The following is a 25,891-nucleotide window of genomic DNA, read 5'->3' on the forward strand; positions in this document are numbered from 1 at the left end:
AAGGGACTAAGATGGGTCAAACCTGTCCCAAGCCTGTGGTAATGAACCCCTTGGTAGTGCTGCTATTTTTGTTGATGAGTTAACGGGCAACAGCTCGAGTTGGGCTGGGATTCTCAAAAACTAAGAGAAGTAAAATGAACAACTCTGGAGTAGATTTACAATGGGTTAACCTAAATACATTCTGACTTTTTTCGAATAGGAAGCAGATTCCCCGGAAAATGAGAGGGAATAAAAAAAACCTGAAAAATTAAGTTAAGGTTTTGATTATTTTTGAGCCTTAGAAGTTGATTTAAAATGGAACTGTTACTATAAGGCAGTCGAAAATTTTCATTCAATTAACCCACGGTTAAATGGAAAAGTTGATCCAATCAAAACGACAAACAGTGAACAGCATTTGAGCTCGAGAGCACTTTACTCCTAACTTCATTTGGTCACACACAGTTCATTACTCAATCAGGACCACCAATTCTCATTAGTTGAACTTTAGTTGTGGACCACCACCTGGTATTGCTATCAGTAAACCACTACCGAGGTCAAGAATGTTAGAATGATTCAAGCATTATAACTGCTACAATCATTCGTAAAAATCGTTTCTTAGAATTTTTGTTCTTTATAAAAAAAAATGAATTGGGGCATCCGAATTCATTTATTTCAAAATACAAATAGTCTTATCCTTGAGCGTAGGCTTCAAATTTAAAACTTTGATAACTGAATCGCTCAAATCTTCTAGTATCAACACACCTTCAAGCAGTGTGGTAAAATAATTTTCTCTAATTGAAGGCTTCACCTTGTCCACCCACAAACGTCTCGTGGCTCAAACCCAAGCCGAACCCACGGAGCTCGTAGCAGTAACTAGTATCGCGTCAAGTGGCCGCCCTCGGTACTTCGCGAATGGCAAACCAAAATCCTCCAGCCCAATCCAAACGGACTTCAAGGAGCTGCACTTTCGTTCGTGCGACGACAGTTCCTCCGGAAAGTGTCTTGGCGCGTGATTTCTCGAGCATTTCACCCGGAACCACGAACACCAACCTGAAACCACGTGGGAGTTACCGGGAGCACCAAACACTTAACACGCCAACAACACACACAATCCCACCGTCACCAGCATTAGATTGGTGGGTCTAGATTGAAGGTGTGGTGGGGTTTTGAGGACTTTCTCCGCACTTTGAAGTCATTAATTTTTAAATCACTAGCACACCACCAATCTACCTCTGCTTCAGGTGAATTCTACAACGGCTTGGTGGCAGCGAGAATGGGTTAACTATCACTTGACATCACGGAATCTCTTCCAGGGTGTTCCACGTTTTCCCCAAGACGAATTCGTGCTTTGTCAGTAAGTTTAAAAGATGATATCCATGGAAATGTTAATCAAATCCAAAAGTCTAAAAATTTTGTTCTTAAACAATGTCATAGTATGCCATGCTTACATCCCGACTTATACAAAGAGCACTCGGAAAAAATCTTTTCAAAATTCCATGTGAAAGAACTGCTAGTTAGTTCAGTTCACGTTTTTGTCCTACTTTTTTCCAATTTTCATCTTGTTCTAATCGCCACACCGTATCTGTCTTTTCTCATCTCGTTTTTTTTTTCTCTCTCTCCCTGCAACACAGATGTACCTGATCCAATTAAAAGCTGCACCGTTTCGAATGTGACTGCCTACACGGTGCACATATCCTGCATCGCCGGCAAGGACGGAGGAATTCCGCAGCAATTCCACGTGGATGTAAGTCATCGTACAGGACTTTGGGACGACCGTGTACAAACCATATATTGTGATAGGCAAAACACAATTACTGTAACGAGAAGAGGAAAAGAAAAAACAACCCACAGCATCAGCTTAACATCGTTTGAACAAGCTTTGCGAAACGAAATACCTACCTGGGTGGGATTAAAATGTCCGGATGAACTATTTCTTTTTTAACTCTCGTTACAATAGTATTCTAGTAGTAGCAGTATAAGTTCTTGTTTTTTTGTTGTGGTTTTTTTGCCCGGAAGTGTTTGCATTAGTGAAACACAAGAGGTTGTCATGTTTCCCTCAATGAATGTTTGTTTTGATATTCTATGAAGGATAAACACATTCTGATTCAAAAATACATTAAAAAAACCAAATGAATTTTTTTTTCGAAAAGTAACCAAACAGAATACCAACCATTCATGAAAGTCGTAAAAAATTAAATTTGTCAAAATGGACCAAATTGTCATAATGGTCGAAATTGTCATAATGGTCGAAATTGTCATAATGGTCGAAATTGTCAAAATTGTCAAAATTGTCAAAATTGTCAAAATTGTCAAAATTGTCAAAATTGTCAAAATTGTCAAAATTGTCAAAATTGTCAAAATTGTCAAAATTGTCAAAATTGTCAAAATTGTCGAAATTGTCAAAATTGTCAAAATTGTCAAAATTGTCAAAATTGTCAAAATTGTCAAAATTGTCAAAATTGTCAAAATTGTCAAAATTGTCAAAATTGTCAAAATTGTCAAAATTGTCAAAATTGTCAAAATTGTCAAAATTGTCAAAATTGTCAAAATTGACAAAATTGTCAAAATTGTCAAAATTGTCAAAATTGTCAAAATTGTCAAAATTGTCAAAATTGTCAAAATTGTCAAAATTGTCAAAATTGTCAAAATTGTCAAAATTGTCAAAATTGTCAAAATTGTCAAAATTGTCAAAATTGTCAAAATTGTCAAAATTGTCAAAATTGTCAAAATTGTCAAAATTGTCAAAATTGTCAAAATTGTCAAAATTGTCAAAATTGTCAAAATTGTCAAAATTGTCAAAATTGTCAAAATTGTCAAAATTGTCAAAATTGTCAAAATTGTCAAAATTGTCAAAATTGTCAAAATTGTCAAAATTGTCAAAATTGTCAAAATTGTCAAAATTGTCAAAATTGTCAAAATTGTCAAAATTGTCAAAATTGTCAAAATTGTCAAAATTGTCAAAATTGTCAAAATTGTCAAAATTGTCAAAATTGTCAAAATTGTCAAAATTGTCAAAATTGTCAAAATTGTCAAAATTGTCAAAATTGTCAAAATTGTCAAAATTGTCAAAATTGTCAAAATTGTCAAAATTGTCAAAATTGTCAAAATTGTCAAAATTGTCAAAATTGTCAAAATTGTCAAAATTGTCAAAATGGTCAAAATTGTCAAAATTGTCAAAATTGTCAAAATTGTCAAAATTGTCAAAATTGTCAAAATTGTCAAAATTGTCAAAATTGTCAAAATTGTCAAAATTGTCAAAATTGTCAAAATTGTCAAAATTGTCAAAATTGTCAAAATTGTCAAAATTGTCAAAATTGTTATCAAAATTGACAAAAATGACAAAAATGACAAAAATGACAAAAATGACAAAAATGACAAAAATGACAAAAATGACAAAAATGACAAAAATGACAAAAATGACAAAAATGACAAAAATGACAAAAATGACAAAAATGACAAAAATGACAAAAATGACAAAAATGACAAAAATGACAAAAATGACAAAAATGACAAAAATGACAAAAATGACAAAAATGACAAAAATGACAAAAATGACAAAAATGACAAAAATGACAAAAATGACAAAAATGACAAAAATGACAAAAATGACAAAAATGACAAAAATGACAAAAATGACAAAAATGACAAAAATGACAAAAATGACAAAAATGACAAAAATGACAAAAATGACAAAAATGACAAAAATGACAAAAATGACAAAAATGACAAAAATGACAAAAATGACAAAAATGACAAAAATGACAAAAATGACAAAAAATGACAAAAATGACAAAAATGACAAAAATGACAAAAATGACAAAAATGACAAAAATGACAAAAATGACAAAAATGACAAAAATGACAAAAATGACAAAAATGACAAAAATGACAAAAATGACAAAAATGACAAAAATGACAAAAATGACAAAAATGACAAAAATGACAAAAATGACAAAAATGACAAAAATGACAAAAATGACAAAAATGACAAAAATGACAAAAATGACAAAAATGACAAAAATGACAAAAATGACAAAAATGACAAAAATGACAAAAATGACAAAAATGACAAAAATGACAAAAATGACAAAAATGACAAAAATGACAAAAATGACAAAAATGACAAAAATGACAAAAATGACAAAAATGACAAAAATGACAAAAATGACAAAAATGACAAAAATGACAAAAATGACAAAAATGACAAAAATGACAAAAATGACAAAAATGACAAAAATGACAAAAATGACAAAAATGACAAAAATGACAAAAATGACAAAAATGACAAAAATGACAAAAATGACAAAAATGACAAAAATGACAAAAATGACAAAAATGACAAAAATGACAAAAATGACAAAAATGACAAAAATGACAAAAATGACAAAAGTGACAAAAATGAGAAAAATGACAAAAATGACAAAAATGACAAAAATGACAAAAATGACAAAAATGACAAAAATGACAAAAATGACAAAAATGACAAAAATGACAAAAATGACAAAAATGACAAAAATGACAAAAATGACAAAAATGACAAAAATGACAAAAATGACAAAAATGACAAAAATGACAAAAATGACAAAAATGACAAAAATGACAAAAATGACAAAAATGACAAAAATGACAAAAATGACAAAAATGACAAAAATGACAAAAATGACAAAAATGACAAAAATGACAAAAATGACAAAAATGACAAAAATGACAAAAATGACAAAAATGACAAAAATGACAAAAATGACAAAAATGACAAAAATGACAAAAATGACAAAAATGACAAAAATGACCAAAATGACAAAAATGACAAAAATGACAAAAATGACAAAAATGACAAAAATGACAAAAATGACAAAAATGACAAAAATGACAAAAATGACAAAAATGACAAAAATGACAAAATTGACAAAATAGACAAAATTGACAAAATTGACAAAATTGACAAAATTGACAAAATTGACAAAATTGACAAAATTGACAAAATTGACAAAATTGACAAAATTGACATAATTGACATAATTGACAAAAATGACAAAAATGACAAAATTGACAAAATTGACAAAATTGACAAAATTGACAAAATTGTCAAAATTGACAAAATTGACAAAATTGACAAAATTGACAAAATTGACTAAATTGACTAAATTGACAAAATTGACAAAATTGACAAAATTGTCAAAATTGTCAAAATTGTCGAAATGGTCAAAATGGTCAAAATTGTCAAAATTGTCAAAATTGTCAAAATTGTCAAAATTGTCAAAATTGTCAAAATTGTCAAAATTGTCAAAATTGTCAAAATTGTCAAAATTGTCAAAATTGTCAAAATTGTCAAAATTGTCAAAATTGTCAAAATTGTCAAAATTGTCAAAATTGTCAAAATTGTTATCAAAATTGACAAAAATGACAAAAATGACAAAAATGACAAAAATGACAAAAATGACAAAAATGACAAAAATGACAAAAATGACAAAAATGACAAAAATGACAAAAATGACAAAAATGACAAAAATGACAAAAATGACAAAAATGACAAAAATGACAAAAATGACAAAAATGACAAAAATGACAAAAATGACAAAAATGACAAAAATGACAAAAATGACAAAAATGACAAAAATGACAAAAATGACAAAAATGACAAAAATGACAAAAATGACAAAAATGACAAAAATGACAAAAATGACAAAAATGACAAAAATGACAAAAATGACAAAAATGACAAAAATGACAAAAATGACAAAAATGACAAAAATGACCAAAATGACAAAAATGACAAAAATGACAAAAATGACAAAAATGACAAAAATGACAAAAATGACAAAAATGACAAAAATGACAAAAATGACAAAAATGACAAAAATGACAAAAATGACAAAAATGACAAAAATGACAAAAATGACAAAAATGACAAAAATGACAAAAATGACAAAAATGACAAAAATGACAAAAATGACAAAAATGACAAAAATGACAAAAATGACAAAAATGACAAAAATGACAAAAATGACAAAAATGACAAAAATGACAAAAATGACAAAAATGACAAAAATGACAAAAATGACAAAAATGACAAAAATGACAAAAATGACAAAAATGACAAAAATGACAAAAATGACAAAAATGACAAAAATGACAAAAATGACAAAAATGACAAAAATGACAAAAATGACAAAAATGACAAAAATGACAAAAATGACAAAAATGACAAAAATGACAAAAATGACAAAAATGACAAAAATGACAAAAATGACAAAAATGACAAAAATGACAAAAATGACAAAAATGACAAAAATGACAAAAATGACAAAAATGACAAAAATGACAAAAATGACAAAAATGACAAAAATGACAAAAATGACAAAAATGACAAAAATGACAAAAATGACAAAAATGACAAAAATGACAAAAATGACAAAAATGACAAAAATGACCAAAATGACAAAAATGACAAAAATGACAAAAATGACAAAAATGACAAAAATGACAAAAATGACAAAAATGACAAAAATGACAAAAATGACAAAAATGACAAAAATGACAAAAATGACAAAAATGACAAAAATGACAAAAATGACAAAAATGACAAAAATGACAAAAATGACAAAAATGACAAAAATGACAAAAATGACAAAATTGACAAAATTGACAAAATAGACAAAATTGACAAAATTGACAAAATTGACAAAATTGACAAAATTGACAAAATTGACAAAATTGACAAAATTGACAAAATTGACATAATTGACATAATTGACAAAAATGACAAAAATGACAAAATTGACAAAATTGACAAAATTGACAAAATTGACAAAATTGACAAAATTGACAAAATTGACAAAATTGACTAAATTGACAAAATTGACTAAATTGACTAAATTGACAAATTTGACAAATTTGACAAAATTGACAAAATTGACAAAAATGTTAAAATTGTATTTTTTATTGTTTTGTTAAAATTCCAGACCCAAATTTAAGAAATTCTCAAATTACAAATTTATTTTCACGCTCTTTTCCCTTCTGCTTAAAAAAAGTTTCTGTGTAAAGGTTCAAAGTATTTTTAGGCAACAGTGTGTCAGAATCGATCCTTTTCAGCTCACGAGAGACCAATTTCCAGTGTCTTAAATTAGAACTCTTCCTCTTATCTTCCTCACAGATATTTGACGAAAACACGAAAAAGCTTCTATTCAGCATCACGTTTCATGGACCGGAAATGCTGCTGAAAAAACTTCCCAGTGACACCAGATTCATCATCAAGGTAAGTAGTGCTGTGCCCTTTGACCTTTCCTATTGCAACTGACTCTTGTTTTTCGGAGAGCTGTTCTGTCTTCTTACCTGCTCAAATCTCTTAAATGGTGGTTCCATTTTCACCCTCTTCATGAGGGAAGAGATAGCTCGGAAAACATTCTAAGTCGATTAAACGGACGAGCTGCGAACACAAAACGCCAAAATCTGACTTTCGCGTGTGCAACTGTCACTTGTCTTTGGGCCCACTTGGCTTGGCATGGCTCGGCAAAATTCAACACACACTCACCCAAACATAGCAACCTAGAGCTCTACTAATGTCCAGTTTTGTACTTCCACTTTCCTCTCTTTTCCTCTTTTCCAGATCACGCCATTTAACCTCCAGGGCACGGCACCGACCGCTTATCGTGTCAAGGCTCAGACCCTGCCGGCGCCATTGCTGCGGACCGGTAAGTTTTCGTCCACGTTGTTACATGGGAAAACACGCAATATCCCCTTCCCCGAGTCGTAGTGCTGGTCCTTTGGATCCGTTTCTATTCCGGGAAGCCGACCGAAGAAAGAATGAAGCACTTGGCCACACGACACACAGCACAGAGAGCACTGGTTTATCTATCTATGGGGAGGTTGTCTCGCTAGTTTTGTAGGGAAAAACCCGTCTAGTCCGGTCGAGTCGAGTCCATGTTGTAGTGTGCCAGGACTAGTTGTTTTTTTTTGTTTCCCTCAGCTGCAACATCAGCCTGGCGTAAGTCATAGGCTGCTGCGATGGGGCTGCGGCAATTCCGTCGGAGGGAGAGATAGTTTATCTTCAGTTTTTACGTTTCATGTTCGGGAATAGTATTTTAAAGCTGCTACTCGGCGGCGTCCAGAGAAGAAAGCGATAGTGGTTCAGTAGCAATATTTTTTTGACATTTGGCTTCCTTTTTTTTTGTTTCCTTTCTTCCGTTTGTATCTGCAGCTCCCTCAAAGGCCGTGCTCGTCCAGCTGACCCCGCTGCTCGGAGCTTTGGTTGGTGCTGCGATAACGCTCTTCCTGGTCGCCATCTGTATCATCATTTTCGTGAAATTCAAAACGAAGGTAAGTGACAGAAGCATCAGTGTTTATATTCGTAACTTCATGGTAAAAATACAGAAATCGAGTTATAAAATCATGCCAAAATTAATTTTCAAAGATACTTATCACTCTCAATAATTCGAAAAGTAAACAAACAACCTTGGATACACTTAAAGAGTTTTGTGTTCATTATTAAAAGATATTCATGTTAAACAAATAGAACTTTTATGTTGATTTACAAACAGAAAGTGAACAGATAAAAGATCATAAAACAAATGCATACGGGAAGGAGGGGAACTGGCAGCACTGCTGTGAATAGGTTTAGGCTGTCGTTCTCATTTTTATTTTCTAAATTTTATTGCGAAAAATGAACGATAAAGAATAAAAAAAAGTGTTTAGTGATCACGTAGGAAAATTTGGTTTTGCCCTAAAGTTTTTTCTTTCCAGAAAAACGATTATTTGGTAAGTTATTACATTTTTTATTTTTCCCGGTAAATCTAAAATGAGTGAGGAAAATGATTTTGCCTCTGAAGCAAAATCTCTGAAGGTAAGAGGAAAGGAAGGAACAATTTGAGAGTAAAGAATAGTAAAGTTATCGTTTGCTAAAACCATGAATTAATAAAATAAGGTTTACTTAAATTGCAAGTTCAAAGTTCAATTTAAATAACATAAGAATCGAATTTATCCAAGAAGTTGTGCGTGCATGCTTATAATTCCAATTTTTGAGGTAGATTTTTTGCGGTGCAGATCGAAGGTCCCTTTTTTCCCATTCACTGTGATGATTTGTAGAAGAGATTATTCACAGTGTAACAACTGTCAAATTCCAGATGAATTCGGTAATTCTCGTTAACCGTGCATGTTTAGCTTGGCGCCAAATCCCAACATTCATAGTATTGGTGATGTTCATGCTTATGCTACACAGACAAGATGAACCATCCTCATGACCAGCGATGCCAACTGTTTTTCTGAAATGTCTGGAAGATTTTGAAAAAATGTCTGGAAAAGTCTCTGAAAGTCTGGATGACGAACTCTTCATAGGTGACGACCTTTTTTTTTTGGTCGCCTCGCAATATTGCAGTCTAGGGAATTACTTCATAATAACCATACATTCTATACACTATCACTGCTTGAGACTATTGTACGTTTTATGCTTTACTTCCTGTTTAACTACCATCTTCGTAGCATTCCTCACTCTTCAATTACTAATTAGAATCATTTCCTACCATTTTGCAACGAAAATTTTGAATTTTTATTGTTCTGTCAGAAAATTCATGTCGAAACTCAAAAGTCTGGAAATGTCTGGAAGAAATGACAAAAGTCTGGAAGTCTGGAAACCTAAAAAAATGTCTGGCAAAAGTCCAAAAAGTCTGGAAGATCCAGAGAAAATCTGGAAGGTTGGCAACGCTGCTCATGACAATACTGATTGTTCACCTTGTGCTTATACTTTGCTGCATGGAGTTATCCATGATCATTCTCAAAGAGAAAGTCACCAGGTCAAGAGGTAAGTGCTAATCTGGTAAAACTTTTACAATTCTAATTATTTCGTTTTGTCTATAATTGCAGCTTTCGCCATGTTGGTGCAGCAGCAAGCAGCAGCAGTTACTGGCCTAAAGGGCCTTAAAATTGCGTTAAGTGGCTGCATATATCTTCTGGCTGTTCTCGGCGAAAATGCTTCGCACTCCAATGCCGGCATCGAGAAAATCCTGAGCTCAGTTGGTATCATCGTTTCCGGTCGCGAGATGCTGTTTTTGATGCCAGCCGGTGACGGTGGTGCCTTAGCTGCTGGTGGTGGAGCTGCTCCTTCAAGCAGAAGGAAGAAAAGAAAAAATGTCGGGGCCCGAGAATGACGACATGGGTTTCGGTTTCTTTTAAGTATAGTTTTATTATGTATATTATGTACAAAATACATAAATAAATATTAATTAATAAAATTGAAATTAAAACTAAAAAGAAAATTTGTTATTTGAAATTTACATTAATATTCCTTTTGAAACCGGACCATCCTATTGCATTACACATACATGCACACTTTTCAATGCAACGCACTCACACATAAGCACAGATGTCATCCGAGCTGTCATTCTGGAAATTCATTTCTAGTCATTAAAATTCATCAGGTTGGGCCATTTTCCACTAGAAAACAATGGGATGGCTAGTAGGCGGCTAGTAGGATTTCTACTAATCTTTCTAGTGGTCCTACTAATCTTTTCCGTCAAAATTGTTTTGTTGCGTGGGATCTTCGCGGAAATATTTCAACACAGAGACAGTGTGTAAGTAAAGACCGGCAATAATTTATTTTACACTAATAAATTTTCTTATCAAACCTCACAAATATTATGGTAATCTCACTTTATTGTAAATAATTGCGCTGAGTATCAAAGCAGAAATAGAATGAAGTTAAAAATAACATCAATTAACTCTTCACCATACTAGCAAAATTAAATTAAATTTTGCCGATCTTTGAAAAAAATATCTTCAGTCTCATCAAATCGAAAACAAACGGAAAGAGGTGAAACAAAAAGGTGAACAAATTTATTTGTTACCTACAAGTAATTTTAATTTTCTTTTTCGAAGTTTCAGCTATGGTTTAAGGTTGTTCATGGGCTGTTGGATGTCGCTAATGAGGATTTGCGTACGAAGAAGGGAACCATCAATCATTTCGTGAATGTTTGTATATAGAACTGTGGATTTTGTCGGTAAGTGTGTTCTTTCTTATTTTTAATCTTTTAGCTTTTTAACAATGCACAATTAAAAGGTTGTGAAAAACGGTTTTAATAAGTAATTTACCTTAAAATTTGAAAATACCTCTCAACAAGAAGACTATTATAATAGTCTGTAAGGCACTGACAAGTTCAGGGCTCACGAAGGTTTGTTTTTATTTCGATTATAGTCGAAGAAGTATGCTTGATTGAAATGATATCCGAATCGAGTTGAAATGCAATCTTATATAGGTAATTTTAGTGTTGTTTGTTTTCCATGACACTTTTCATCCCTAAGACACTTGTGTTGTTGGTTGTGGATGCTGATAAATGAAAATTTATCTGAAGAAAATAGATTAATTGAACTTGTCGCGTGAAATATTGTTTACTATTTTGTATGACAGCGGGTTAGTTCTAAGGTCGAGGTTTGTATAGATAATTTAAGTATTTATTTGGACTGAGTCTAGTTAGATACACATTTGCTCATTGAGGGATATGGGGAGAAAAAAATAATTTTTGTAGTAAGCCTAAGAGGGTTTTTCTGATCGTGTGCAAAAACGGAGGGTGAATTTGAAATTCGAAATACCCTACACGTTTTAGAGGTAATTCATTCATTTTGATCTGAGCACAAGATTTATTTTGACTGGTAAGGTTTAACATAAATAATGTAAGAAAAATTGGTAAGAAATGTCGACAGCTCGTATTTGTGGGGTTTACTGATGTAATGTTAGTTCATTTTTAGCATTTTTTAAAGAACGAACTTCAAACTAGTAGAGAATGTTACAGGTTGTTGTTGTATTATATTGTCGTTATTCGTTAGTAATTTTCAGAAGTGACTGCTCTCGCATTTTCTACTCAAGTGGTAGTCACATTCAAAGAAATTTACAAAAAAAACTAATTTAGAAATGTATTTAGAAACTACAAATATCAAAACTTAAAAAATTGTCATTCCCGTTTTACAAGACTAGTGCGCTTTTTTTCCAAAATGTGTTTACTGTACAAGTTAGTGATTTCAACAGAAAAAATCATCAAGTCCTTAATCTTTTCAATTAATATTTTTGTTGCTGTTTTTTGAAGGATTTTGAAAAACGCATGGAAGTTCAGTTTAGATTTAGACTTCAGAAATCCAATTGTCTGATTCCGACAATAATTTCAGGGTACAATAATCTCACATATGTTGAGTTTAGTTAAAGAATAAATGATTTCGGAATTTTTGGAACTAAACTAGGGTAAAATTACTCAGAAAGCAATATATCTTAATATTTTGATAATTAACCTCAAATTTGTTTTTTTAATCATGTTGAAAGTAAAAAGCAACTGCTTAACGAGAACAGTTTTGGTAGGTTTTTGATTGAATTCATTTTTACCAGCTGCATTTTAGAATGTAATATTCTCCTCGACCAAAACAATTTCAAAACTGCAAAGTTCAATATCAATGTTTCTAACAAATTTATATCATGGTATGTGTTAAAAATGTTTTGTGCTTGACTAGATGCGATATAAATTGTAAAAAATGCTGAGTAAAATATCATAGTTTAAAAAGATCAGGCACATATGAAAGAAGAACGGCTCAAATATTTTGGGCAGTATCATGATTTCCCTCGCTTAAGGTGTGCCCTTGCCAAGATAGGTAGATCATTAGGTAAAACATTGCGCTTTACTTCAATCGACAGAACCGTGTGAACGCAGGGTCAAAAATAGTTATAAAATTTCGAACGATATGTAAAGCAATTAGTAAAATTCATGTTCAAAAGCTTTCAATATTCTGACTACGAGTCAGTTTTTCTTTGGCCATTTAGCAGTATTTCAGCAAAATAATCGAATTTCGGAAAGCATTTTTTCTAATGAAGTCGTGAAAATATGCTAAAAAAATGACTTGTTACTACTTGTAATGAATGCTTCTTTATTTTAAATAATACAAAATGTAAAAAAAAATCAGTTTTGAGAAATTTAGCAAAAATCAATTTTTTTAACTCAAATCTATAAATCTAGCTATCCTGTGCCCTTGCTGCCTGCAGGTTAAAGAGGTTTCAAAATTCCTTAAAAACAAAAAAAAAACAAACTTAAAAAGACTTTGTTCAACATAATATGACTAATTATTATTAAAGTTTCACCACCTTATAGCAAAAAAAAACTCCAATTCACAACAATAGTCTATATCTTATAAAATTTTAAGCTTTGGCTAATATATTAATGGTTTCAGAATCGTAAAAAAATATACAGTCATTATATTAACATTATAATATAAATATTTGTAAATCCTTAAGATTTTCAGCTGGATCGCCACAGGATGAATAACAAGTAGAAAAGGAGAAAGTTCGAACAATTTATGCATCAAATGTTTTATTAACCATGTTTTTTTCCAGAAAAATACGATAGCTATATTCCAGCTTCCAAATCTTACGACCATTGTTAATTTTTTTTTTTTTTTTTACTTTTTTTTCACTCATATTATATATCTTCATCTATACCATAATAGTAACTATAACTGAAATCATAAACTAAATACATGTCCATCTTGTATTGGACGTATTAGGGTGCTAAGTTTATATAATTAGGCGATTATATTTATGAAGTTCCTAGATATGTCAACAATAAAAGATGGAAAGACTAATCATAATTACATGACCCATTTGGTCATGCGGCTATGATTGGGCGGGGCTTATTGGCAATGAAAGTAGCCTCGGGATGTGCAGGTGCCATTCTGAAATGGGTTACTGGAATTTCAATAGAGCTAACACCACCAGCACCCGCGATTGAACAATTTTAATCAAATGGATTAATATTGGCTCTTTTGCATAACATACCTGCCAGCTCAGGGGGTCGTTGGATGGATTATACATACATACATACATAAAACAAATGCATACGGGAACTTTCATCTCATACGAAAACTCCCTCGATGCTCTTTACAGTCGGTATAAAGCTACCCCATTTCTCTAGATTTAATTCGCTTAAGTGCACGACATTACTGTCAATGCAATTTCACACATCAACCTTATTCGCCAGGACGTATGCACCGTACCTATGTGGGTAAAGTAAACAAAAAGTCGGTGCAAAACTTGGAACCGAACCGAACGTTCATTCGTTCCCACATCCAATTAAAAGTTATGGACTTTCGGGAGTCGGAAGTTACATGTTCTTGAAAGCTCCTCAACCCACTCACAGCATCCGAGAGAGTTAAAATCCGAACTGCCGGATGAAATCAAACACAATATCTCTGGCAAGCAGCTGATCATCATTGGTTGGTTGCTCGGAATGATGTGATTTCTGATTAAAACGATTGCTTTCTTCTGTTTCCGGTATCCTGGCTACATCAGAGCAATGGCTGCATCCATCCATGCAGCATACATAATCGGTGGTATGATATGGGAACTTCTCCACTCTCCACCCACCCACATGGATGGAGGAACCAGCATTATTTTCTGACAACTCGATTTTTTTTTTTTGATTTTTGCTCTGCTGGGTAAATCTTCTCATTTGTATTCGTTTGTTGGTCCTTCTGTCGAAGCTCATTGCACTTTATTATTCCATTTGGAGCAAATTGCAACTCTAGTGCTGTTTCCGGTCGGTCGTTGTTCGAAATGGGTGGGGGGGCTTTTGTACTTTTGCTTGGTGATCTCGATTCGATTCGGTAGGGTTCCCAGATGTCGATTTTGTAGTCTAGAAATTTTTGAAATTTTAACACTTTTTATGAATTCTAAACCATAATTCAATCTTGAAAACAAGATTTCGACAAGCTTCTCTTATTAAGATTTTGAATTTCAATTAGGAATCCGAATTCCGGTTCTGGTAACACTAGCTGGCACCATCAGCTTCAATCTGGAACCCGCATTAAGAAACCAAAGTGCAAACATTACACTTCCATAGATGCACTTTGTTCTCGATACAAGGTAAATCAGGGCAGAATCTACAAGAATGCTAGAAGAATGGAGGTCATTTGACAATGGCTGAAAATCGATTTGGTAAAGATTTCGAAATCTGGACTCAACTTATGAACGGTCCAAAATTTGGTTAAATTATTTTTCTCAATGGGGCATTTTGCCCCCACGGGATCTCATCTCGGCTGGAAACGTCTATGAATCTTGTTTACCTTTCCCATAATTAGTTTCTTCATTGAGTGTCAGTAATGATGACGAATTCGTTTCCGTATAATTCGATCAATGCACTGAAAAAATTGTTCATATTATAGGTATATTGTTTAAGTTATTTTGTAGCTGTTCTTATTAGGTAAGCGAGAACTTACATGAGGAATGTCGTAAAGTCTGAATCAGTGTTTTTGCGATTGAGATTTTGAAATATTGAAAAAAAATCAATGGAAAATCTCTTTTGCCGAATATTGTTAAAATAAAAATCTAATTGAAAACTTTTTAGTAGATATGCTATCATATAGACTGTTCCAGAAATTATAAGTACACTTTCAAAATAAAAAAATATTTTTTAAAAAATGTTATGTATTTTAATTGGCATACTGTATCATAATTTGTGTCCTACCCAACACTGTACTCTTATTTGATGAAAATCTTTAGTCATAAGCCAGACTTCGCACTTTTCCTCGAACATGACTCATAAGCTTCTGCACTGTTGCATTACTCACCATTTTCACCACTTTAGCCAATCCTTTTAAAATTATCCGATGTCATCAATGCTGGTTTCATTTATTTGTAAAGCTTTGCTTTGGTCAAAGCCCAATAAATTTCGATTGGCCGTGCCTCGGGGCAATTTGGCCAATTTCCTTTTTTGGCTCAAAACAGATGTTTTAGCTTTTGTACCACCCTTTGCTCAACAATTCCGCATCTGAGACCTGATTATTACGCGTGAGTATTTCGACTCTCTTGACGAATTCTTCCACAGATATTCTTCTGGGATCTGCGTTAAACTTGATCGGCCATTTATTTATTGGTATTTTGGAGTTATTTCTAGAATCCAAACTACTTTCAGCTAGCCTTGTAAACCTTAGATTATCGGTGGAACTTCTTTGAAACAAACCGATTTCTCTGAAGACATTTTTTTGAAAATCACTACCCTGAACTCGATCGCCTTCCTGTTCGTTCAGTTCTGAGGTTAAATGTTGCCTATCTAATTGTGAAACATTTTCGAATCTAACGTTGCCAGGTGGTTCATCAACCGTCTCATCATTCCTTCCATTTGAGTTGAAAGCACATCTTTTACGATCCTATTAACTTCTGCTCTGAATCTCTCGTTCGAGTTTATAGTTGGCGTTTTCGGACTAAAGCGTAGATTTTCATTTCCCGTTTAATTGACTAGAGTCGAAACTTTTTGATTTGGATTTGGACATTGTGCTGTTATATTGCAATCGGTTTTACTACCCGTCGTTCTTTTTCTGATTGAGTGTTTAAATTGGATTGCCGTTGATTCGGTGCTAAATTCCTAACCGTCGTATATTCCGACATCGCGTTTATCTCAGACGACCTAGCCACGTGTGGAGGAGGTGGAAATCCGTATTCCGGCAAGGTAGATCGCATGTTCCTAAGCCCTATTGGTGTCGAAGCCGGTGCTTTCGACCGATTAGCTGGGTCCGCAAAAAATCCAAAATTAAATTCAATTTCTTCTACCAAACTTTCTTTCTCTTTCGTTTGCAAAGTATCAACCGCGTTCGACCGGAGAACTCTTGATCTCACGTGTCTTAGTCGAGTCAACAAGGACTGGTTTGGACCCTGCAACTCCAAATCTTGCCAAATGGTGATTAATTTTATTTGAATCGTTGTTAACTCTTCTAGAATCGTTTTTGTCGAAAAAATCATTTTGGGGGATTGTCCCAATACCTCTGAATGTTTCTCGTTTTTCTTCAATAGGATAGCCAGAACAATTAAACTTTCTCAATTCTCAACCTAGACCAACTTTATTTGTAGCATAAGCCATTTTAAACAGTAAAAAAAACAACAATGTAATTTTATTTCAAATTCTAATTCCAACCAATTCTTATTTCCGCCCAATTACCAACAAAATAAAATAACCACTGAAAATTAAACACACCAAATTCAATTTCCAAAAAAAAAATACCTTAGTTAAAAGCAAAAATAGCTAAAATTAAAATAATAAAAAAAATCAAATTAAAATATAAACTTACGCAAAACTAATCAACTAAACTTATAAAAACTATGAGTATTTGAGAAGAAAGAAAAAGTAGCCAAACTTCGGAGTATAAAACGAAAATTCAAAATTCTAACAAAAACTATTCAAATTCGGCCCCACGTTGGGCGCCAATGTAACGGTCCTTGAATTTTTCTGATCATAAGTGTGCAACTTAGATTGATTAACTGCCTTCACTTAGCGCCAAACGAGCACGCAACAATCGTGCTCGTATGTGAAGCAACAATTTCCGATCGTGTCCGGCTAGACTCCTCAGGGCGAGTCCTTCAAAAAGATCAACCCGAACCAATCGCTTTCCAAGACCCATTTACACCCGAATTAATCGAAAATCTGTCCAACGGGGATACAAAAATACTACTACGCGAAACAAGCAATAATGAGTCTTTTCTCTCAAAGTGCGACAACCAGCTGAAAATTCTTATTTAACAATTTGTATTTATGCTTTGTACCACCTAGGCCTCAAATCTGAACAAATATCTTGGGATCCCACCTATCGAACCTATTCTTCTTTATCGGCATACCAAGTGCTATTTTTAACAATTCAGCCAAGTTTGATAAAATAGATATCCTCGATAATTCGGAGTTATTTTAAGAACATCACAGAACAATCAATTTGGATCTGACCTTATTTGAGCGACTACTTGTACTCCGGGCGGCTAACTGGGTCGATGCTGTCAGTTTCCTCTGACGATGTGTGTCCGTGCTAATCGAGTGATGATGTTGTTTGCCTACGTGTCGTACCACTGGATTTCGGACTCCGGGAGATCAGGGGCAATTGACGTCCACCAGTGATCTCAGCTGAACAAACGTTCCCACCTGGGTCCGTGAATGCGCGGGAGGTTAGACGCTGAGTCTAGGGTAACGGGACCAATCCCTGGAGAGAGTCGATCTGGTTGATCGGCACTTCCTGCAGCCACAAGTAACACCTTCACTTGAAGGAAAATCCTTCACGCGAGACGAGAACGTACAAATTACAAATTTAGTATTTAATTGTGATTTTTATAGTTTTCTAGGTCCTTACAAATTACCTTTTAGGATGGTCAGGAAAGTACATATCTCCACCATGCTGGAGGACCTGGGTTCGATCTTGGTATCGGAGGTTTTTGAACCACTCCTGTTCTAACCTGGCGTCAATCGGGACAACCGAATTCAATTCCTTGCAGGGGAGCTTAAATAACGATCACTCGAACCGAACAAAAGTGACGATCTATCAGTGTCACGGTATCTTTTTTTTCCTCGAAACTGTAATCTGTGATTTCCAACCAATTTCAACCATCTTAATCCAAAAGCTCAGATCACAAATCACTTAAACTTTTGAACTCGGCAAACGTATCAACCGAATACCGCACAAATCGAGAAAAGAATCATAATTGGCAAATGAGGGTATTGACCACCGGAAATTGTAAATATGGAACCAATCCCACTAATACAATAAATGTAAAGTCCGATCCTAATCTCTCGGAATTGATCAGAAGTTCCGTTAACCCTAAGAGATGGATGATCGGAAGGCGATCGGTTACCAAATTGTGGTTCTACCTCCTCCACTAGGGGCGCAAATCTAATTTTAAACGGAACTGAAATTACTACTTTACTAAATTGAGCAACTATGCCTCGAATCAATTAATGTAAGAAGGAAGTTTACCAATCATAGCATAGCATAGCATAGCATAGCATAGCATAGGGTGACTACACACATCTTGCATTGGCTGATACAGAAAGTACAACTGTTAATCAGAGCCAACACGAGATGCCAAAATAAGTATCTGGATTCAATACTTATTCCAAGTGCCGCTTTGATTTTCAGTGAGGTACTATAATGCACACCGCGGCAAGTCAATGTAATCATGATAGGGAAGTTCTGAAACAGCGAAATAAACTCTTTAGGTGCAGAGAACTCATATGACCCATGAAGCTGTTTCAGAAAGGATTGGGGAGGGTTTTAGATAAATATGGGGGATCCTACATGGCAAATAGGACAAGTTAACATAATAATAATGATGTGTTCCATAAATTCCTAAAAAATAAACAATATCACCGAATTCAGCTAGCTTCCTTCCTCTTCAAAATACCATTTGACTGTATAGTATGATGGAGTTTTGAAGTATCTTCAACCCATTGGTCAAAGATTGTGACTTAAGCTTCCTAGAAATTGTGATGAAATCCGGGTCTTCTTCGAAAGCTAGACAGCGGGCGCCTTGAAATCTTCTCAGCAAACCTCTTCAAGTCGAGCCAGTCCGTTCTTCCGCTGGCGAAGCAATGATGACTCCCGAAAGGCGGATTCCGGGAATCCAAGAAAATAAAAACAATTTTTGAAATCAATCACCATCCTCTTGGTTCTTCAAGACAATTCGGCTCAAATCAAACTACATTTGCATTCTAAAAGCGCATCCTCCAAGAGATTCCTTTCTGCCATATTTTTTTTTTGCTTTTCAATTAGCAATTTTCTTCATTGCCGTGCGAATCGTAGCCGAAAGAAAGCAGAAGTCTCGGAATTGGACCAAATTCAATCATTGACAATTTTTCACAGTTCATTTTTTGTATAAGTTCTCAAAACTTTGTTCCACCGAAAACACGTCTGTCACGAAAAAAAACTGCCTATAAATGACAAATCTTTGAAAAAAAATGGATAAAATTTTGTTTTGCTTATTTTTGAACGCTAATAAAATTTATGCAAAAGTATAAAGTAAATATGGATGAAACAAAATACTTAGCTCAACAAGCAGGTAATCGTGGCCTCCATTTCAAAATTTACACTTATTTTGATTCCTTTTTCGGTCCGGAGGGTGCAGTGCGAGCCCTTCCTCTTCTTTCACAAGGAATAATTTTAAATTTTACAACATTCAAAACTCCAAACTTGTCTTCTTCTGGATCAAAATCACATAACCACTAAATCAATAAACCAATCACTGTTTGGAAATATTCTTTCGGATAAATTTAAAAAAATTCTATCTTAAAGGAAATTTTCGCGAACGGAGAGAGAAAAATAAAACGCGTACGGCTCCACAAAGCATCGCCTACTCCACTCTCTGTAAGAAGGAAGTTTACCAATCAATCGTATAAAAAGATCTAACGATTGCTGTAAAAGTTACAACAATCCATTAAACCTTTTAATCATTTTCTAACAACGTTACAGTGTTTTTTTTTATTAGTTGATCACCCAGGTAATAAATCCTTTTTACGGATTGCATTCCAATGCACGGTGCCAAGTATTGGCATCCCACACATCTTCCGCACGATGTTGTCGGCTGTCGTGTCTGGTCCGCAGGTCGCTTCGAACCTCGAACAGTTGAACACTACGTGCTCTGGTGTCTTAACTGTGTCACCGCAGGTTGGGCAGAATGGCGAGCCCACGTGTCCAAACCGATGGTGGTACTGCATGAAGCATCCGTGACCAGTCAAGAACTGTGTCATGCAGAATTCCACCTTTCCATGTCTCCGATCCATTCCAAAATTGTGATCAGCACCATCTCGGTCTTGTGGTGAGCCAGGCGCAAGCTCTTGGAGCGCATCCAACTTTCCACCTTATCAATTGCTACTGTGGCGAGGACCTCTTCAGTGGATGGGCCCGATGCCATGAGAACCACGTCGTCGGCGAATTCCACAAGCCTCACTCCCGTGGGAAGACGCAGTCTCAGCAGTTCCTCGTAAACGGTGTTCCACAATACCGGGCGAAGTATCGATCCTTGTAGAAATCCTGCCGAGACATCACTGTTTCCAGTCACTCACTGGTCATATACTGTAGTTGGCGATTACGGAAGTAACACTCAACAGATATATGCCGGACGGAATTCTTATACGAATGAGTGACTACGCAATCGCTGGAGATCAAAGTAAGCATCGTTTGCTTGAAGATGTGTTTGACAGCCGCTCCCGAAAATTATCAAAATTTTTATGGAATTTAGGAGAAGAAAATTAAAATCACAGTTTGAAGGATCAAGTGGTTCAGTGAAAGTTAAGGAAAATTAAAAACTGAGAAAACCCGGAAGGTTTATCAGTCATATCGACTGTGATAAACAAAATGTCTGCAAGAAAAACATACAAACCCTGTTGACTGCTGAAAGTTTTGGTTACCTGTGGTATTAACGTCAGCTTCCGGAAGTTTCGGGTGAGATCAACCCATTTTTGTTTTTCATTATGATTTCAATTTTACAAACTGAACATAATCATATCCAACAAAAACATATGAAGCGTTTGGCAGGGAACTCCACGCTTTATTCCTCCCTTGTTCCTGTATCTTTTGCGTTTTACATCTCATGGTTGGCCTGGCCGTAGTAGTATCTGCAATGCATGTTATCAGATACTATGTTGAAAAGAAAAATGAAGAACGCAAGTTTTTCATTTTCCAGGATGCATACAAGTATTGGCCATGTTGGTGTTAGAAGAAGAAGAAGAAGAAGAAGAAGAAGAAGAAGAAGAAGAAGAATGAGTGACTACGCAATCGCTGCCCAACTGCACTGGTGAAGGCGCTCTTCACGTCAAAAGTATAACCCTAGTGTGTCTTTGGCATAATGACATGATGCCAAATCGGGCCAAAATATGGTGGGTCCATCATGCTGCTTGACCATCGGCAATAAACGCTTCTGGAGGCATTCCTTGATATAGTTCTGGGTGTTTATTGTTTCCGATGTGACGTACGGGCTAGATATTTTGCCGCACTCGCAAATTGTCTGACACACCATCACCTTCTTGCTAAATTTTTCGCCTTCTCCGTTTCGGGGATATCCTTGTCCTTGCGTACAGTGAAGTATTGTGGCTCAGGAAAGGTTTAATAGTCCAATTTCACATACGTTTCATCGTCTATGATAATACACCCAGAAGTTTTGGAAAATATTGAATCATACACTCAGAAAAATACTATTATTAATAAGATTCTCTTATGATGTGGCGCCATAAGAGAAATCTATGAAATTTATAAGACTGTCTTATGAAGCGAATGAATTCTTCAGATGAACACCTGCTTCAATGAGAGATTGTTGCTTTTCATAAGAGGGCCTTATGGAAACAGAAAATATAACGTTTGATGAGAAAAAATCAAGATAATTGATGTTGAAAACGATCAATTTATTTTCTGGGTAATTTGTTTTTTGTTTACAATTACATCATGATCACCATAAGCAGCACATCAAGGCACGGTTCCAAAAGTCATTCTACCGCACCCGGTCCATTGAACTTTTCCTTTTAGCCGGTCAACATGCTGTAAAGTAAACATAAAAATATGTGTTAAAGTTAACAAAAAAATAAACTTACCATGTAGAATAACAAAATCACTTTAAACTTTGAGAAAAACTAATGGCTCCACATCTGGCTAGTGCTTGGTACGACGATGAGAAAATGACTGATGGAATGAATGTGTTCATTATTTTTTCACAATGCCACTTCTTCTATTTTTCATAAGAACTTCGTATGAATATTGAAAGAATTTCATAAGACTCTTATGAAAAATTAGTTTGGACGCAAAAAAGTGGTTCTTGAGATGTATCTTATGAAATTTGTAATAAGATTTCCTCTGAGTGTACAGTTCCCGAGCTCCTGGTTTGACAAAAGCGGCTTGATTTGGTTTCCTTTTTGGTTTATTCTGCTTCCGGTACGTCTTGAGCGCTCTTTAGCACGCATCACGTTAGACGTCGAGGTCCCGACTTTTCTCGCCACATCCCGAATGGAAGCCGATGGTTTCTGTTTGTAGACATCCCTGGCCTTTTTTTCTGGAATAGTCTGTATTGTAAGCAATCCTATAAAATACATTAAAATTATGATGACAAAGTTTTCTTAGAAGGGACTTTTTACTAGCAGCATTCTAGTATTAAAGTTTCAATATAGAGTTAGACTGAGTTTTGTTCATAAAATCACATTCAATATTTTTCGTAATTTTTGTCATTTCTGTGATTCACATTGATACCTGATACCTGGAGGCCTTCAATCCAAATATACAGTTTTTTAATAGCCCTTTTTTGTAAAGATTCAAAGATTTATTTTTAACACGTTCGTCGCCATGGGACCCATATTCGTGTGACGAGTGTATTTCCTGGGAGGCCCCGTCACATCAAAAACGTGTGACGCTCTCTTACTCAAGTCAGCCGCTCAATTTAGCCAGACGTTGCAAATAGTCGAATTCTCCCTATTTGCTTACTTGCTCCGAGAATTTTTTGGGCCCGCTAGTAACAACCAAAATGAGCGTGGCGACGCACGTGTTAAGGAGTTGGTTAAAAATCGTTAATGTTTTTTTTAAATTTGGCATCACTGCAACACTGCAAATTCAAAGTTTGAATAAAGATTACGCTCAATTAAGAGACGCATTTCGAACTGCCAGAAAAAATTATGAGTTTTGGAAGCAGACCGTTTTAAAGCAAACACCTGTAGACAAAATCTTAAACTTAATTTCAATCAATGCAAGCTAATTCACACAAACTGTTAATTTTCTATCTCCGAAATGCCGTATTAGCAAAATATAAAATAGTCAAAAAAAACTATTCATACAACATCTGCTTTCATTTTTTTTTTTACAGAAAAAGCACCACCCGCCGGGCACAACGGAACAGGACAAGGGCAGCGCGGAACCGCTGAGTCGCAACATCGGCAGCCACTCAAGCATCGATGACAAGAATCCGGACGTGATACCGCACGAGAACAGCGAAGACGACGAGGAGAAACAATTCGAACGCCTCACGCTGGACACCGATCGGTTAAAATATACGGTTCAACCCCCCCTGACAATGATAATGCCAAACAACAAACCAACGTCGGGAGCTTACTCGCCGATGCATCTTTCGCCAACTGGAAACGGATTGAAAAAGGTTGGTTTTTTTCTGGCAACACTGTTTTTGGATTCAGGTTTTCTAACGAAGTTTGTTTACAGTTCGGCGAGCTCTCGCTAACGACGAACCCGAGCTACGCGATCTACAATTCTCCGGTGCGGAGCACCTACATCAGTGCGACTAGCAATCTAGCCGGGACAACGACCACGACGACAGTGCTGCCAATTTCGTCGGCAGCACAACCAGTGGTGGGGCGAACGAGTGGGACGACATCGCCAAACATCTACACAAGACTGCCTTTGCGGGACTTCACGCCCGTAACGTACGACAGTATGCTCAGCACGTCGCAAACTTCGTCCCTGTCGTCAAACGGGGGAGGTCCGGGTGGGATCAACTCGCAAATCTACACCGCCAAAATGCCACTCCTCACGACGAACTACGCCGAGCTGGCATCACTGGAGAAATGATAGCAGATGGCTTCAGAAGATGACTAAGAAAGCCGGGGGGCGTGGCGTGTTGAGTAAGTGAAGATGGTGCAGTGTCCAAAAACTATTGTCAATTCGAAACATTACATCCTTTCACCCGATGAAGAAAGTGGGAAAGAAAAACCGATCCTCAAAAAGCTTCCACGGGCTTCATGAGGGAGGGGAAGATTTCTAAAATCTGACTCCCCAAAACCTTCACAGAAGTCCCTTGCCATATGTTTATAAACATTATAATCATCAATCACCCCCTCAAAACAAGAAAAAATTGAAAAAAAAACAAAAACCAATAACAGTCTAGCTAGGATTATCCCATCACAACACTTTAGGTAAGATCTACGGAAATGAACAAGAAAAAACTGATTCGATCTAGGTTTTAGTATAAAAAGAAATCGAAAACCAATCCATGTACAGATACATATCTAAGAATCGTATTTTTGTACGTTTGTACTTAGAGTAAAAAAGCAAACAAATTGCGTAGCTAAATTTTATCAACCCTCGAACAGTCCCCCAAAAAAAAAAGAAAAAAAAACGACGACCCTCTCGAAAGGTTCTCCAGTTTTCTAAAGATTTCGTTAGCCCAAGAAAGTTGTTGACCCGTTTAAAGTTTTACCGGTTGTCCGTTTTAGAATTGATCTTGGCAGCGGTGTCATATCAGGCAGCCAGAACCAGCTGATGTTTACTCAATCCCCCTTATTCTGCGCCGCGCGTGAGGTGACGATAGTCGAGTCGAGTCGGAGCCACGTGAGTCTTGTCACCTTATTCTCGAAGCCGATGTGACAGAGCATACGATTTGTACCTCACGGTGACTACTAGATTAGGATAAGAACTCAGAAAGTTCATTCTAAAAGACGTTTCTCACCTAAAGCGACTACTGGAATCGGGTGGCTCGACTATCGTCACCTCACGCGCGGCGCAGAATAAGGGGGAATTTTTATAGAACGGCCATAAATTTCCGAAATACAAATTCAGAAAACCGTTTACGCAAACAGATGAATCAACAGAAGAAGAAAAAAAATTATAGTCGAAGCAGTTGAAACAGAAGATATCTATAAGCTACGGTACACCGATTTCAATTTTTTTTTCTTTCCGTGTATTTCGTCGTTCTCTCGTTATCAACGCCTACCTAGAAGCATTTTGGAGGCGAGCTATTGGTGGATGATAAAATTGCTTCCACAGCCTGCTGCTACGGGGCTGAGTGTTTTATTCCTTCAACTTTTTTTCCACACAGAGTCTTCAAACAGTTTTTATTTTCTTCCTCGCCCAACTTCGGGATATTGGGATCGTTTTATTTGCATAGGTATCAGCGATTGAGGTAAAAGTTTTTCCCCTTCCTCCTACTCCTGTCTATTTTGCCCGGGTTTGAAAAGCGAAGGAAGCCTGTTGATTTGAATTTAGGGCTCCTCCGAACCTTCCTAGTTGGTTTGTTTATCTTTTTTCTGCTTCCTTCAACGTTATCCGAGGTTATTGATTCAACTATAAGTGAGTTCAATCTTCCCGCAGCTGGTTTCCGGAAAGATGACAAAAAATGTACCGGTAGATTGCCAGAAATTTTGAAGAAAAGATATAAAAA

The 25,891-nt window shown here is 35.4% G+C and overlaps 1 protein-coding gene across 3 annotated transcripts in view; it reads left to right on the plus strand.

Moving 5' to 3' along the window:
- Positions 1–24,995, plus strand: part of LOC129751743 (nephrin) — a 391,395-nt gene extending 366,400 nt beyond the window's left edge. For all 3 annotated transcript variants that reach the window (XM_055747424.1, XM_055747426.1, XM_055747425.1), the window contains 6 exons: positions 1,611–1,723; positions 7,133–7,234; positions 7,586–7,670; positions 8,177–8,295; positions 23,588–23,875; positions 23,938–24,995. In XM_055747424.1, coding sequence (XP_055603399.1) covers positions 1,611–1,723; positions 7,133–7,234; positions 7,586–7,670; positions 8,177–8,295; positions 23,588–23,875; positions 23,938–24,303 — 1,073 coding nt within the window. In that variant the 3' untranslated portion in view covers positions 24,304–24,995. The remainder of the gene's footprint in view (positions 1–1,610; positions 1,724–7,132; positions 7,235–7,585; positions 7,671–8,176; positions 8,296–23,587; positions 23,876–23,937) is intronic.
- The last annotated feature ends 896 nt before the right edge of the window (positions 24,996–25,891 follow it).

Source organism: Uranotaenia lowii, chromosome 3 (genome assembly GCF_029784155.1).
Source record: "Uranotaenia lowii strain MFRU-FL chromosome 3, ASM2978415v1, whole genome shotgun sequence".
Lineage (NCBI taxonomy): Eukaryota > Metazoa > Arthropoda > Insecta > Diptera > Culicidae > Uranotaenia > Uranotaenia lowii.